Here is a 16,092-nt window from a genome sequence, read left to right on the forward strand (position 1 = left end):
GTCCAAAGAAGAACTTTTAGCTTCAAAAACATCTATAAACAACGACACACAGAGACTCGCAAAGTAGTACCAACCTCCCTATTATTGCTGATAAGTAGACACAAGAACCAGTTAACAACGCCTTTTACCTGTTCAGAATCAACCTTTGCTCCAGAATATTCACTTTAAGAGGCTTCTGTAACTGGGCTGTATTTGTGTGTTTATATAGGCTTATATAAAAGCTCAAATAAACACCTGATACAACCTCTAGCAGAAATGATAGAATCACACACTTGGAGAACGTTCATTGATATCTAACAGCTGAACATTCTGGCTTTGTAAAACTTCAGAAATCTTTAATAGGATTTGTTGAATTCTCTGGATTTAAATCCCATTTCCATCAGCTAGCTTCTTACAGTTTGGTCACAAGCATTGACTCCCGTTTCTGCTAATTTGTTGTTATTTCTTTAGCAGTGAATTTTCTATTCTTTGGCCGATAGCTTTGAGTTTTCTGTTCTGGTGCTTTGGCATCTTTCTGGGTCAACCTGGATGTTTCCTTTGTACAACCCTCCCATTTTTGCTCCAGATTTTAGCCTCAGCTGACTGGGAACAAACAATACCATTTGCTGCTCTCTGGGTTGGAATGTCTTCTTGAGTTTCAGAAACCTTTCCATTGCCTCTACTGACAGTGGGTCAAGTTTCCTCACAAATTAGCCATGTGCAACAGCTCATCAAGCTCAGCAAACACTCTCTTTTATCTGCTGACTCATTTGCATATTAAGACTTGTTTATGTATTTGCTTTAGAAATGAAAATAAGTTTGATTTGATCATTTTTCCAAAGGAATGAGTGATAGCATTTTGTTTTACTCTTCTTCATCTGTTAAAAACGCTAATATTTACAACAATTTTAAGCCAGAATGTTCAGCTATTAAACTAAATTCCTTTTGTCATTATTTTTTTAACATCCTACAAGTACGGCGGTAATTCCAGGGTTTATAAAGAGCTAATTCTATCCAAATTCGTCAGGTAATTTCATATTAAGAGAGGAAACTTTTATTTTGGTACGATGAAAGCGACGGAAGTGGAGAAGGGTCAAGATTGTTTGTTGCACTTCCGCGTTGTCGGAAATCTGTGAAACAGACGACAGACGAGAACAAAAACCTCAGCACTTGTCAGCAGGTATGTTAACGCTTACTGTTTCTGAACAAGACTCACGATGTGTTTGTCTTCTAAAGAGCTCTGACAAATACGAAGAAGCTGAGCCATCTGGTTTAATTGATACCAACTAAGAATCAACTCGTGTACCGAACACACTGCTAGAATGCTAATGCTAGCTCAGTCACTTTTACCTTTCGAAATGAGGAGATACTTTAGTCATTCGCTTAGGTATCTTTAGTTGTCGGGTAGCAGATTTTTGACCTTTCAGACTGTGAACACTCCCGCTGTAAGGGGGCTTTAAATCAGAATAACTAACAGGTTTCATGTTGTGTCCAATGAAGGTTGTGTTTCTTATAAATATTCGGTTTTGTTTAGTGTTGACAGGAGCATCCCTGCAGCCAGGCAGGAACACGGAGCAGGACAGCGGTGTTATGTCACCTGACGGCCCCCTGCTGAGCTGCTGACCGCCACCCTCATCAACTCCATCATGTCTCTGGGCGACAACCCTCACCTGCTTCTCGGCAGGATCCGCTTCTTGAACAGGTGCATCGAGAGTTTCAGGAGGAGCGAGCCGCTACCCGAGTGCCTGTGTTACGTCCCCAAAGAGGTGTGCTACAAAATCTGCAAAGATTCATCATCCGGCTCCTCCGCCTCCACCGGGGGCTCAGCGGGAGGATCCACCGTTGGAAAAACGCTGGTGTCGGTCTTTGAGAGTCCGCACCAAGTTCTCCACAGCAAGAAATCATGCAAGTACAACATTGAACCAAAGAAAGGGACCTGCATCCGGACTACAGGGGAGGAATACTGCAACAGCCAGGGCCTTTGGGTCAAAATGAATAAGGTACAGCCACATCACTCCTACTTCTCTAAATCTGCTGAAACAGCTGCTATAACTCTAATCTACATGATGATTGCACTGCACTCTTCCTCTTTAACCTTTGTACAAAGAGTCCTGTGATATGTAAGGATATTCCTCAATGTCTTGCCAGCAGTTACATCACGTTTTCTAAATGGCAATATTACACAAGAAAAGAAAAATTTAGATTGTTTAAAATCATGTTGTTTTTTTTTTGGTCATTTAAGTAGTGCGGTTTACCTCAGGGCAAGGACATACTGGCTTTGAATCCAGAAGTAATCCACACATTCCTCTTCTGTCAGCAGCTGCTTCGCCCTAAATCGTCTAAATAAATAGTTTTTTTATTCTTACCCTTCAGAGGAGCTGGAAGCTAAACGGATAAACTGATTATAAATATGAGGAGATGCAGCTGATTCAGGCAGATTTATGGCATCATGATTGAATCAGACGCTTCAATAGTCAATACAGCAAATGGAGTTGTTCAGATGCTCAGATGGCAGTATATGATGTATTTGATGTATTTTATATATGTTACACTATGTGCAGCTGATGGTGAAGTCACAGAATGTTGCTAAGAAACAGAAAAGTTTTGAGAATAAATATACTAAGGTAACACTAACCTGAAGATTTGCTGTGATGACCACAGGGGCTTGATGGTCATCTAAGGGCTGCGTATCATTCTGTTGTAAAAGTCATAGGAGGCCTTTGCTAGTCAGTTCTTATTCCCAAATTTTACAGGGAGACAGTGATGTGAGAGCAGATCTGCTTTGGCAGCTTATCTTAAACATAAATAAAGAGAATAAAGTTGAAATGTAAATATGTTGTGTTAATAATATATATGAATAAAGTAATTTTTCTATTCTATAACAAATGTTAATGTTAATAACCGTGGTCTTAGTCAAAATTGCCTTGAAATGAGTTTTGAAATGGTTTAGTCTTGGAGTGTCTATGGAGTGTCTTGTAAAGAGCTACACTTTAAGCTTTGTAGCTTGTAAAAACAGCAAAGTCTTAATAGACAACCAATCACTGCCGTCAGATGAAGGTCTGCTGTTTGTGTAGTTTTGTAATTTTTATGTTTTTGATCCATTTGTTTCCAGGAGCAGCTGGAGGAGCACCGACCGGGCCAGGAGCTGGAGGAGGGCTGGATCCTGGTGTGTAAACACACAGAGGGAGGCGACAGGCTCGTGCCCGTAGAGTCACCAGACACCGTCAGCAGGCAGCAGCAGCTCTTCGGCTTCGACTACAAGGCCTGCAACAGGTGGGAGCAGGTGGTGGATGTGGAGAACGCACTCTACATCGGCTCCAAACCCAAAATCGCAGAGTGTGACGCCGCCGCCGTTCAGAAGCTAAAGTGAGTCTGTGAGTTTGTGTGAATCAGCACAAAGTGTTTCCATGGTGAGTGTCGTGTGGAGTCGCAAATACCTTAATAATAAGGCTAACTTCATGTTTTCAAGGTATGTTCCTCCCACCTGGGCTTACGAATGTGACGAGGACCTGGTGCACTACTTTTATGACCACATAGGAAGAGAGGACGAAAACCTGGGGAGTGTGAAGCAGTCTGTGACCAGCATCGACATGTCTTCATGTTCAGTAAGCAACATTTCGACATTTAACACTCAAATAAACAGATTTGGTCAATTCTGTAAATCCTGGTTTGTTCCTTTAACATAAAATTGATTTTTGTAAGTTTGGGAATTTATTTTAACCTAATCACCAATCAAACCATCCTGATATTTGCTGTCAGGAGGATCCCAACGTGGGGGTGAACTGTCTGACCGACGGCGACACTGAAACTTACTGGGAGAGCGACGGCATGCAGGGACAGCACTGGATCCGCCTCCACATGAAGAGAGGCACTGTGGTCAAGTAAGAAGCTGCCGGGCAGCAAGCTGAGAGTAGAAAAACAAAGAACAAGTGTCGTGTGTTTAATGATAGCCAGCACTCTGATTAACATCGCCGACATGCTGGCAGATTACAGATTAAATTTATTTAGAGCAGCCAAAACCTAAGAAGAATTATACTCATTCAATTGGAAAAACAAGATGTTTCAGTTGTTGAACCGTTACAAAAAGTGAGTATACGCTTGAAAAGTGAGATTTTTATTATCTTTCTGTGTTTCTACCTTGATTTCCGGTGACAGATTTGATCCCTCTGTGGATGAATGATGCCACTCTCTGAGTGTGGTTTTATTGTCAATGATGGGCTTGTTATTGTTCACCAGTAAGCTGATACTGACCGTGGATTCAACGGATGACAACTACATGCCCAAGAGAGTCACAGTTTATGGAGGAGAAGGAGACAATCTGAAGAAGCTGAGTGATGTCACCATAGACGAGTGAGCTTTCTCCAGTGACCTCTTCTATGGGATTCACAAACATGAGCTTCAGATTTTATAATCTGACCCTAAGAAAACCACCTGTCATTTGTTTGTAGCAATCTGATTGGAGAAATATGTGTGCTGGAGGACATGACCTCCCACCTGCCTGTCATCGAGGTTCGGATCGAGGAATGTAGAGGTCAGGCTTTTCAGTGCTTTTCTGTGTTCATTTGATCCTATTTTCCCTGCAGAAGTTTCCTAAATGAAACCTATTTTTTCGCTTTTTGTGACTCTTGCAGATGAGGGCATAGACGTTCGGATCCGAGGTTTGAAGATCAAGTCGTCTTGTGAAAGAGACCTGGGTCTGAACGCTGATGTTTTTCAGTCCTCTAACCTGGTGCGCTACCCCCGTCTGCAGGGCACCCCTCCTGACATCCTGTACCGCAGAGCATTGGTCATCCAGAGGTAAACCAGCGCTCATCGAGCTGACGTGTTGTTATGGACGCACGTCTGACGCATGAAGATGCTTTTTCCTTTTTAGCTGCTCCTGCCTTTGCGGTAAAGACGGTAAAGTTCTCCCGTGGTCTGTGTTTTAAGCGGCAGTTGTGTTCTTCTGTAGGTTTATCTGTCTCCTGGACAGTGTGCTGCCACATCTGATGCCCGCCTGGGACTACAGCCTCGGCACCTTCAACCAGATCAAAGTGAGTCAGGCGCTCTTTACCATCATTTTAGAACACGGTGATGCATTTCATCAGTACTTGGTTGTCCCTCATCATCCACCACTTCAGTCCCTCTTTTATCAACACCAGCCAAATTACCAGACTTACTAAAGAAACTGGACGCTTGACTGCGATATGTGTCTGCTGTATAATCTGCTGTGCTTGACAATGTTGCTGTGTGAATTTCATCGCGTCAGATAACACGTATGGAGTTGCTTGATCTTAAACTGTAGACACAGTACAGTACAGTTTGTACCTTTTTTATAAGTCAACCCAACAACTCGCATGTTATTATTCCCTTGTGTGTCTTTGGCGCCCTCTAGAGCATAAAGCAGTTTTTGCTGCTGTCCAAACGCCGCTCAGCCCTCATCACTCAGTGCCTGAAGGACTCGGAGACCAGTAAGCCAAACTTCATGCCTCGACTCTACATCAACAGACGTCTGGCCATGGAGCACAGAGACAACCCGTCTCTGGATTCCAGCTGCAAGAACGCTGTTTTCAGCCAGGTACTGAGCAGTGGGAAGCCTTAAAGTTTTAATAATGATGACGTTGCTGTGGTCTCATTAGTGTGATCTATGCAGGTTTATGAGGGTCTGAAGCCATCTGATAAATTTGAGAAGACTTTGGATTATAGGTGAATTTTCTCAACCTCGTACGTGTCATATTTCATACTTGTAACTTAAGGTAAAATCTGATTTCTGATGTGTCTTTTAACTCCTCAGATGGCCCGCTCGCTATGACCAGTGGTGGGAGTGCAAGTTCATCGCCGAGGGAATCATCGATCAGGGAGGAGGATTTCGGGACAGCCTGGCAGACATGTCGGAGGAGCTCTGCCCCAGCTCAGCCGAGTGTCCCATGCCTCTGCCGTTCTTCACCAGGACGTCCAACCAGGTCATCATCCTTCATCACTGCCTGCATTCTGTCAGGATCAGACTGGACTTCGGTGTCCTCACCTCTCTGGTACTGTTGTTTGTTGGTCTGTCAGGGAGCCGTAGAGGCCAGAGATTACTACGTCCCCAACCCATCCTGTAAAGACTTCGGCAAGTACGAGTGGATCGGTCAGCTGATGGGAGCGGCTCTCAGAGGGAAAGACTTCTTGGTGAGTGACGCTCATTTCCACCTACTTTAGGATGTCTGGATCACTACAGAATAAGATGTGGCATTTTTTAGAAACAGAGTCATGGTGGTTTAAACTGAAAGCTTAAAAAAAAGAGCAAGTTCAGATGCTTTACTGCACCAGAAGAGGCAGGAGAAGGAAGCAACTATTCAGCTATAAGCCAGGGGGAAATAAAAAGGTTTAAAAGTAACTTTTATATGATGGAACCAGCCGTTGGATGTTTGGAGCAAGTAAACTTACCTCCAGTGAATGTTGATACAGTTCAAGATGGTTCACAAAAACCTGACAGGAGGCAGAGAGTAATTAGATTGTTACATATGTAAGCCTCAGCTCCTTTAATGCTTTATTCAAACTTTTATTTTGGTGCTCTTTATCAAAGCTTTCTATTTTCTGTAAAAGTTAAAAAAAAAAAAAAAGGTTTTAATGTCAGAGACACATTTTTATTCATAAAATGTTAACATGAAGACAGAATTGCATAACAGGGTTGTATCATCAAGAAACGCACACAAAGGAAGAACAAAAAATATGCTGCCATTAGTTATTTTTCTTATTATATGATTATTAAGTGATCTTAGACGTTATGTCCTTCCTGGTTTGAATTCTCATAACTGTCTTTTTCTGTTTTATCATTTCTTAAGTTTCACAAGAGACAGATTAAATCATTTTTTTTCCTTTTAATCAAAAGACATCACACGTCATCATTAGTTCAACCAATATTCTTTCAGTTTATTTCAGTTTAAGTTGATGTTAATGGAGATATTTAATTTTCTCTGTCCCTCTGCAGGTCTTGGCTCTGCCCGGGCTGGTGTGGAAGCAGCTGACTGGGGAGGCCACCAGCTGGGGCAAAGACTTCCCTGCAGTGGACTCGGTGCTGGTGAGGACATTCAAATCATTTACATGCTGCTCAGCAGTCGTGACATATAAATCTCAACCTTTTGAAGATACTTTTTTACCTGTAGAGGACTTCAGAATCTGTTATACTTCATTTGGATTCTTTTCATCTGTCGGTTTTGTCAAATGGCTTTACTTGCATGTCACGTTCCACTTTAAAGGGATAGTTCGCCTCTTTTGACATGAAGCTGTATGACATCCCATATTAGCAACATTTTCTTACCCCCTGCTGCGTCCTGTGAGCCGAGTTCCAGCTGAGTTTTGGCGTTGACGAAGGTAGTCCGGCTAGTTTTCTAGGGTCCCGAAAATAAAGCGTCTTGCTTCTCAAAACAATATGCGTTCAAAAGAGTAATACATTTGCATCACAAAATCCTCCCTCCAGAAAAAGTCAGACCTCACATCGCTTGGCGCTATTTTTGCCTTTATATCAATGCGTACAGCCACCTAGCGATAGCCGCACCTGTTACGGTGTTTACTGCTCGGAAGCAGGGGACTGCTCGGTCTGCACTTCAGTCTGCACAGTCTACACAGCCCGTAGTGATATGAAGGAAGAGAGAAATGGCGCCAAGCGATGTGAGGTCTGACTTTTTCTGGAGGGAGAATTTTGTGATGCAAATGTATTACTCTTTTGAACACATATTGTTTTGAGAAGCTAGAGGCTTTATTTTCGGGACCCTAGAAAACTAGCTGGACTACTTTCGTCAACACCAAAACTAGGCTGGAACTCGGCTCACAGGACGCAGCAGGGGTAAGAAAATGTTCATAAATGATATTGCTAGTATGGGATGTCATACAGCTTCATGTCAAAAGAGGCAAACTATCCTTCTAATGTAGAAGTATAGATTTTTGGCCACTGATTCCTCCTTCCCGGTCTTTGCTTCTCAGTGAATGTTGATCTAATGTGTGTTCAGGTGAACTTGCTGGAGGCCATGGAGAACATGGACAAGGAGACCTTTGATTTCAGGTTCGGGGAAGAGCTGGTGTACACCACCCTGCTGACCGAAGGTCAGATGGTGGAGCTCATCCCCGGCGGCAGTAATGTGGCGGTCCGCTACGAGGACCGCAGTGAGTTCATCCGCCTGGTGCAGAAGGCTCGGCTGGAGGAGGGCAAGCAGCAGGTGGGGCTCAGATTCCTGTAACTGCTTTGCTTTTTGTCCTCACTTTGAACTCCTTCAGTAGCTGTGAAGTGCGTTCTTGTGCCTGATTTTCTGTGTGCCGCAGATCGCAGCCATGCAGGCGGGGCTGCTGAAGGTGGTTCCTCAGGCTGTGCTGGACCTGCTCACGTGGCAGGAAGTGGAAAAGAAAGTGTGCGGAGACCCGGAGATCACTGTGGAAGCTCTGAAACGACTCAGTGAGTGTTCAGCTTGGAATGAATGACAACCGGAGCACATTCAGCCATAAATAAAGAGCTAAAAGTTGACTTTTTGAGCTAAAACCAGAAGGAGTCGATGAATTGCAGTAAAATTCCAGTTTTCTTCAACTTGAGTCTTATTTTAGCAGTGTTAACTATAGTTTTTTATTGATTAATAGAGCTTTATAGTTATCACATTTCCCTAAAAACCCACATTTTTTGTATGTCTATTTTTTTTCTCTGTACTTCTTTGTTGCCTTTTTTCACCACTTTTATGTTCCATTTAGCATTTAGGCTGCAGTTTTGATGCGATCTGTGGGCTTCCTTTGCTCGGAAACTTCTTTTCAAGTTGGCATTATATGTATTGAACTAATTCAGATTTAGAGACAGGTCTTATTTGTTTGGTTTATAACTGCATTGCAGTGAATAATTGGACTGCATCTCTCAGGTGCCTTAAGTTGACACTACATTTGGCACTACATGAATAAAACTGAACTGAATTTAAACAGAATATCCTAAGCAGCCTCCACTGAGAAACCACTTTGATGGTAATGTTTTGTTGACCCCACCAGCACGCTTTGAAGACCTGGAACAAAGTGATGTAAGAGTGCAGTATCTATGGGAGGCGCTGACAAACTTCACCAATGGTCAGTTCTTTGTAAACCGAAGACGATTCTCTTGCTGTATTTGTATCTATGTGAAGAAATTAGATCTCACAGAACTTGAATTCCATTTTCAGAGGATCGCAGCAGGTTTCTGAGGTTTGTAACTGGTAGAAGTCGTCTTCCTGCACCTATATACGTCTTCCCCGACAAACATGGGTGAGTACGAGTGCATCCTAATGAACTTTTCTAAAGTTGATGGGGGTAAGAACTGATTTATATAACAAGAGATTTCATCATGTTTTCTGTTTCCTGATTCAGCTTTGAAACAACTGATGCACTTCCACAGTCATCCACATGTTCCAGTACCCTTTATCTTCCCAACTATCCAAGGTATGAAGAGCTGTGGGTTGTGAGTGCATGCTTAGTTACTGCGTATCCTCTGTGGTAGACACTACAAGTTAATAATTTCAAAGTTTACATTTTCTTGCTATTATGACTTCTGTGTTAAACTACTTGCTGGTGACAAGGATCTCACATTTATTTAGATTTTCCTCTCACTCTTTTCTTTCTGTGCTGCAGTGCGAAGGTTTGTGAGGAGAAGCTGCGTTACGCTGCGTACAACTGTGTGGCCATCGACACCGACATGAGCCCCTGGGAAGAATGATCTCCCTGCTGCATTGCAGAACACCGCTCGCTCCACAAATCACACTTTAATGGAGAAATCCAACCGAGTTCATCACCAGATCATCACAACTGCCAATTAACGATGGCTGTATATAATAAAAGAGCTATATGGAAACCTGAAAGTGACTGATTGAGACTTTTGTTTAATAACTTTAATGATAAACTCTTATGCATAAATATGCTACTGTGCAAAAGTCCTGAGCCAATCCCACATTTCTTTGTCATTGTGAAAGTCTGTATTTGGTCTGAGCACCTTTATTCTTCAGCAAGATGATCCCACACTGCTTCCATAATTGCCCCGTTTCCACTATGCAGTCCGGTACGGGTCGGTTCAGAACGGTTCGCTTATTTCAGTGTTTCCATTACCACGAAAGCGTACCGGTCCCATGGTACCCGTTACCATGTCTGTAACCCTTCTGCTTGGGGTACCGAGCACACAGGACCGGTTCCAGGCTCTGCTCTCCGTTGTTGGTGAGGAGGCTGTGCAGCGGGAGCTCGATGGCGCTGTGCGAAATGAAAAAGTTTTCCAGCTGATTGCTGCAAAAATGGCAGAGAGTGGTTTCAACCGGACCGCGAGCCGGTGTCGCATTAAGCTGAAGAAGCTTCGGAGCGATTAACGGCGGATCAAGGACCACAACAGCAGATGCAGCGTGGACCGAAAACACTGGAGGTGGTTCAAAATTATTACATTACATTACATTACGGTCATTTTGCAGACGCTCTTATCCAAAGCAACTTACAATAAGTGTGTTCAACATCGGTAGGCAAAAGAACTTCAGGTAACAAGAAATCATAAGTGCATTTCCTTCCAAAACCAAACAGCTAAGAGCATAACTAGTGCTAGAGTAAGTGCAATAAGTTGGGTAAATTATGGATGCTACAGTGCACAGTGAAAATGAGTACACCCCTGTTGAAAAGTAACATTTTGAACAATATTTTAATACACACACAAGTTATTCCCAAAACGTGCATAGAGTAAGTTTAATACAACATCTGTTCAGCTTACAACAGAAAAGAAAGGTCAACAATATAACTTAAATGACATATTTGTCCATTTTTGTGAAATTATGCTGGTGCAAAAGTGAGTACACCCCTATGTTAAACTCCCTGAGAATGGGCCGTGTTGGCCCGAAATGTCATGAAATGAAAAGGCATTAAAAGGGAGGTCATCGTTGTGCGTTTCATCCTTGCCTTACATTGAAATTTTACATTTTGAGTCTGCACCAGGCTAAAAGAGACGTGTGTGAGATTTGACTGAAATCCTATGGAGAGTATCATGATCTGCTTCAGTAGTCACAGTACATGTTGACAAGCATGTTTCTTTTGGTGAAATTCAGCTTCCTACTGTTGATGGCATCCATACAGCCCCAAACCATGTCACTCCCACTACTATGCTTGACTTTAAGCATGGGGCACTTTTCTTTGTACAAATCACTTTTTACCACCACACAGGCTTGACACCATCGAAAGCAAATTTGTTCATCTTGGTGTCATCAGATCACAGGACATGGTTCCAGCAATCCATATCCTTAGTTTGTTTGTCTCTGATGAGACAATGATGAGACCTTTATACTACAACACAGCCTGAACCATCTTAGAAAAGCTTTCTGTCCTTTCTTTAAGGAGTCTTCAGGAATAGTTCTCCTGGCTTCTTGAAGGACATCCCAAAGCTCTTCTTTGGATGTGGGATGCCTTTTGTTCCGTTCTCTGCCAGCATGATCCCACACTGCTTCAGTAATGTTTAGCTCCGAGCTCTGGGGAGGATTCATCCCTCCATCAGACCTGTTGCCACTGATTTTCAGCCCACTTCTTGTGTCCTTTGGCACAGCTCAGCCTTTTCTCCCTGTTTCCCTTCCTTAAGAATGGCTTCTTGACAGCCACCCTTCCATTGAAACCATTTCTAAAGAGGCTTCAGTGAACTCAACGCTTCTTCCTCTATTTATCAAGTTTTCTCAGATTATTTTTGAAGGCACACTGCTGCCATATTCCAAGTTTTTAGCTAATGGCTCTTTGGGTATCACCTTGTTCAGGCAAAATATCTGTCAAGCTGTTATCTTTGGTACTTTTGATAGATGCAATAATAGAAATTAGATCAAATTATGTGCCAGTTTGTGACAGACTGTTGTTTGTTATATGTTGACTAAACACTGGTTCATCCCTTGAGTTGGATAACTTTCTATGCTTGTGTGTTTCATTCAGTGTTACACGGCTTAACACTGGCAACAAAAAAAGTACATTCATCTGAGAATGGTCGAGTACAACAACTGGACTGAAAATAAGAGAAAAAGCAACCAATGTCCAAAGAAAAAAACTTTGAAAAACCTTAAAGTATGAAAAATACTCATCAAGACTATTTTAAAAGCTTAAATTATAGAAAAAATTCATAATGTAAAACTAATTCGTATTTAGTTACTTTGTACTCTAGTTTATCTATTGATTTTTCTGTGCATGAGACAGAACTCAGTCAGAATCATACAAATCTAGTTTTTTAAAAACAAACGGATTTTTCAGTGTAAATTTGTTGGTTTTATTTATTTATTTAATTTCTTAATCTGTCATAAACATAATTGTAACAGCCAGAATTAAAATGAAAAAAATAGTTAAAAACTAACATTATACTAAATTTATATTTAAATGTATGATTTCTAAGAATCGTTTAAGTCATGACACGTGAAAAATTAAACACGAGTCTCGTTAAACATTTTAATATAAATCAAAGATATTCACGAGGTGCAACTTTTTAGTCGTGAAAACGAAAACCTCGTTCTTTCTCGCGAGATCTCCTGGGTTCAAACCTCCCCATGAGCCTTTGCGATTCCTCTTTCTAGCCGGCGCCTGAGAATGGGTACGTGTTTTCATGCTTGGGTCGGAGGCAGAATCTTTCTCCATCTGACGTTTTTACCAAGGGATATTCCTAAAATGGTTTGCTGAACTAAAGCTAACTGTTATTTGAATTGATATACCTCTAACTTTGTTGTCTAGATTCATGATATTTAGTTTTAATGAAGTAATTTGCAGTGGATTTCAGAAAGGCTACAAGATGGCTGCTCTCTATGGCCATGTAGTTAGCTGCTCATGCTGTAGAGTGGATGAAAACTGTCAATTAATAGTGAGGTTTGAGTCTTTTTTTTAGCTTGAGCAAGGATTGGTATTGCAGTGTATCAGATATATGGGGGTAGTTTTGAAAATATTTCTTTTAAAAACTTGGAGGTGTATGGCCATCGAAGAGTGTGTTAGCATTAGTTAGCATGCCTGTCGTGATCGTGTCATGCTGCTGATTTGAAACGCATGGGGAAAACCATTTAATACACGATTTGTTTGTGGGTTCGGGGTCAATTTGAATGATTTTTATATTATATTTTATATTAGTGTGTAATCATGTAGTCAACAGTAGCCAGTTTTAGTAGTTATACCTGCATGCGCGTTTCCTTAAGGCCGCGCTTCTGCTGCAAGGCTTTGTCATTTTTACTGAAATATTATTGTTGTTCTTAGTTCTGTCGTCTTAAAAAGTCTTAAGTTTGGTTGAAAATGTCATTATTATGATCTGGAGGTCGACCACGTGACGGATTTGTCATTTAGCCACAGATAGTAGTTACTGCTTGAGTGATGTGATGAAACTCTTAAAGCGGAATCCGAATATATAATGCGGACAACCTACCTTGGAGAACTGATCACTCAAGCTCAAAGTAATTTATTGCTCCGAATTTCTGGCGATTGATTCAGTGGTCTAACACCTTGTTTCCTTTTCGCTCATGCAGGTATCTCAAGGGACAACTGGCATAAACGCCGCAAGACCGGCGGTAAACGCAAGCCCTACCACAAGAAAAGGAAGTATGAGCTCGGTCGTCCTCCTGCAAACACAAAGGTGAGTGAAAACTGCAGGAATTATAAAAAGTGGTGTTGCGTGGATGATGAAAACACGACCTTAGGTAGGTCTGTTTTTGAGCCGTGTTGGTTCAAAGCTTTGGGCTTACCAATGTTAGGATTCGTCATAGTTACACTGACACGCATCGGTACACAACTGTTACTTTTTGTACTCTCACTGTTGTTTCTCTGCGTTAATGAGATGTTCTTTTTATAGATCGGACCTCGTCGCATCCACACAGTGAGGGTCCGTGGTGGCAACAAGAAGTACCGTGCTCTGAGGATAGACGTTGGAAACTTCTCATGGGGCTCTGAGTGTAAGTTTCTCAACAACGCCTACTAAGTTCTCTGATGCCGCTGCTCTGTATCTTTCTGTGATGATACCTTGTCCAGTTCTGCTACTGAATGCAAGTGATGATATTAGTGACTCTGAGAAAGATGGTGTATTAACAATTAAAAAAAAAAAAAGAAAGAAAGTTGTCAAGTGTTAAAACAGGGTGACGTTCTTGTTCTCAAAATGCTTGACTTTGTGTACGCAGGCTGCACACGTAAGACCAGGATCATCGATGTGGTCTACAACGCCTCCAACAACGAGCTGGTCAGGACCAAGACCCTGGTGAAGAACTGCATTGTCCTCGTTGACAGCCTTCCCTACAGGCAGTGGTATGAGGCCCACTACGCCACTCCTCTGGGACGCAAGAAGGGAGCCAAACTGGTACGTGAAATGCTTTCAAACTGTAATTATGTGCAACCTGGTGTGCTAGCTCTGGATTATCTGTATAGATTAAATTTAAGTCCATAGCAGGCAAGTTCGAGGTGAAAACTTTCATCATTTCTGAATGGATCAGTCTAATGTGAAACAACAATGTAGTGAAATTAAACATAAGCTCTTAACGTGAAGTACCTGACGCAGTGTTTCTTTCCATGAAGATAACTTTGTCCAGTTCTGCTACTGAATGGAAGTGGTGATATCAGTGACTCTGAGAAAGACTGCTGCGCTTTTACATTTACATCGATGTCTTTCACATGGCAACGGAGGTGTGTTTGACATTGTTTAAATGAGTTCAATTTCCTCTCCCATTGCAGACACCTGAGGAAGAGGAGGTCCTGAACAAGAAGAGGTCAAAGAAGACCCAGAAGAAGTACGATGACCGTAAAAAGACGGCCAAGATCAGCACTCTCCTGGAGGAGCAGTTCCAGCAGGGCAAGCTGCTCGGTGAGTCCTTTAATCAGCTCAACTTAAGATCATTCAGTTGTGCAACTCAAGGGGCTTCACAGTGAAAGTTGTCCTTTCATAAACCTAGAAACACATACACAAATGGAACCTCATTTTTAATTTCCAGAGTTATGAAATTACAACTAAAACCAAAGGTTGCAGATAATTCTGAAAGGTGTGGCACAAAACAAATACTGACATTTTTAACTCGACAAATGAGGCACAGAAGGTAGCAGTCATTTGAAGCAGTTCATTTGAAAGAATGCATCTGATTGGTTGTCTCCTGTAGGTCTCTCGGGGCTTCAGATGTCATCAACCTTTGTTTTACTTGAACATTTTCATAATTAGGAACCGTTGATTTGTTTTTTTTTAAAGACTGTAGAATCGAGTCAATGAGATGGATTTTTGTAGTGATCTCTGAATCCTGTGGCATATCATATTTGAATGTGACTTGCTTACTGTAGGAGGAGGAATTGATCATCGATGAGCTCTGAACCTTGAGAACCTCTAAATCTGAAATGTCCCCTGTAGTAGTCTGTGACCAGATGGTGGTGTCGGTGTAAATATTTCACCTTCAAGCTGCAAACATTTCCTGATGCCTGTTCATCTGATTTGTTTCTTTCTTTTCCTGCAGGTTGCATCGCCTCCAGACCCGGCCAGTGCGGCAGGGCAGACGGCTACATCCTGGAGGGCAAGGAGCTCGAGTTCTACCTGAGGAAGATCAAGGCCAAGAAAGGCAAATAGATGTACAGCTGTTTGATACGTCAATAAAATCCAACTGTCCCACTGTCTGCTGTCGCTGCTTTATTTATCAGTGCATCTGAAGTCAGTTATTTTATATAACCAGAGGAGGAGAAAAATAGCCTAATATTTTTTAAAGGATTCAATAGTTTTTGATGAATGAAGCAAATGGAATGAGATTCTGACCTTTCCTTTTAAACTACTTGGTTCACATGCTGTAAATAGCAGCTGAGAAAAGTGATGTGTGAGGAAAAGTCATCTTTGACTTGGTATAAGCACTGACTGAACTTAAAACTCACTTTACACAAAGTTACTTCAAGCTTGTATGTTTTGTAATTCGAGGGAAGCTATATCTCAGGTTGCTGCTTTGGTTGAAAACTGTTTCCCTATTAGTCAAAGGAAATCTAAAAAAAAAAAAACACTTACTTCAAACTGCTACTTTCAACCCATTCTGGATAGATCCCTGTGATTCATTTTTATTTATATAGCGCCAAAAACAACAAATGTCATCTCAAGGCACTTAAATAATAAAGTCCAATTCAAGCCAATTGGAATTCAATTCATTATAATTATTTATAAAATCAAATTTATTC

At 41.7% G+C, this 16,092-nt stretch overlaps 2 protein-coding genes and 3 non-coding genes across 8 annotated transcripts in view; all 5 read left to right on the top strand.

Annotated features, from left to right (window-relative positions):
* Positions 1-15,549, top strand: part of rps8a (ribosomal protein S8a) — an 85,044-nt gene extending 69,495 nt beyond the window's left edge. Inside the window, exons 1-6 of one of the 4 annotated variants that reach the window (XM_075482854.1) lie at positions 10,788-10,795; positions 13,437-13,543; positions 13,760-13,859; positions 14,082-14,257; positions 14,629-14,758; positions 15,393-15,549. In XM_075482854.1, coding sequence (XP_075338969.1) covers positions 10,792-10,795; positions 13,437-13,543; positions 13,760-13,859; positions 14,082-14,257; positions 14,629-14,758; positions 15,393-15,502 — 627 coding nt within the window. In that variant the 5' untranslated portion in view covers positions 10,788-10,791 and the 3' untranslated portion in view covers positions 15,503-15,549. Of the gene's footprint in view, positions 1-10,787; positions 10,796-11,923; positions 11,929-12,458; positions 12,524-13,435; positions 13,544-13,759; positions 13,860-14,081; positions 14,258-14,628; positions 14,759-15,392 lie in introns of those variants that run through there. The other 3 variants (XM_075482852.1, XM_075482851.1, XM_075482853.1) reach the window with 3 other exon arrangements.
* On the top strand, positions 1,057-9,800 carry hectd3 (HECT domain containing 3). Its single transcript, XM_075482846.1, has 20 exons — positions 1,057-1,159; positions 1,514-1,979; positions 3,092-3,345; positions 3,449-3,584; positions 3,739-3,860; positions 4,216-4,329; positions 4,428-4,510; positions 4,611-4,776; positions 4,931-5,012; positions 5,354-5,536; positions 5,612-5,664; positions 5,753-5,921; positions 6,016-6,129; positions 6,932-7,021; positions 7,950-8,156; positions 8,260-8,389; positions 8,962-9,036; positions 9,129-9,210; positions 9,313-9,384; positions 9,574-9,800. Exons 2-20 carry the CDS (start codon positions 1,626-1,628, stop codon positions 9,656-9,658), a joined length of 2,571 nt encoding a protein of 856 aa, XP_075338961.1. The 5' UTR covers positions 1,057-1,159; positions 1,514-1,625; the 3' UTR covers positions 9,659-9,800.
* Positions 13,580-13,688, top strand: LOC142399575 (small nucleolar RNA SNORD46). Its single transcript, XR_012772880.1, has one exon. It is a non-coding gene; the product is annotated as a small nucleolar RNA SNORD46 (small nucleolar RNA).
* LOC142399573 (small nucleolar RNA SNORD38) lies at positions 13,912-13,979 on the top strand. Its single transcript, XR_012772878.1, has one exon. It is a non-coding gene; the product is annotated as a small nucleolar RNA SNORD38 (small nucleolar RNA).
* Positions 14,462-14,530, top strand: LOC142399574 (small nucleolar RNA SNORD38). The gene has a single exon (XR_012772879.1). It is a non-coding gene; the product is annotated as a small nucleolar RNA SNORD38 (small nucleolar RNA).
* Positions 15,550-16,092: the final 543 nt, after the last annotated feature.

Source organism: Odontesthes bonariensis, chromosome 14 (assembly GCF_027942865.1).
Source record: "Odontesthes bonariensis isolate fOdoBon6 chromosome 14, fOdoBon6.hap1, whole genome shotgun sequence".
Taxonomy (NCBI): Eukaryota; Metazoa; Chordata; class Actinopteri; order Atheriniformes; family Atherinopsidae; genus Odontesthes; species Odontesthes bonariensis.

Coding starts and splice junctions, on each gene's coding strand:
- hectd3 (XM_075482846.1), top strand. CDS start 1,626: ATGTCTCTGGGCGACAACCCTCACCTGCTTCTCGGCAGGATCCGCTTC. Junction 4,511..4,610: donor TCGGATCGAGGAATGTAGAG/GTCAGGCTTTTC, acceptor TGACTCTTGCAG/ATGAGGGCATAGACGTTCGG. Junction 9,385..9,573: donor TATCTTCCCAACTATCCAAG/GTATGAAGAGCT, acceptor TCTGTGCTGCAG/TGCGAAGGTTTGTGAGGAGA.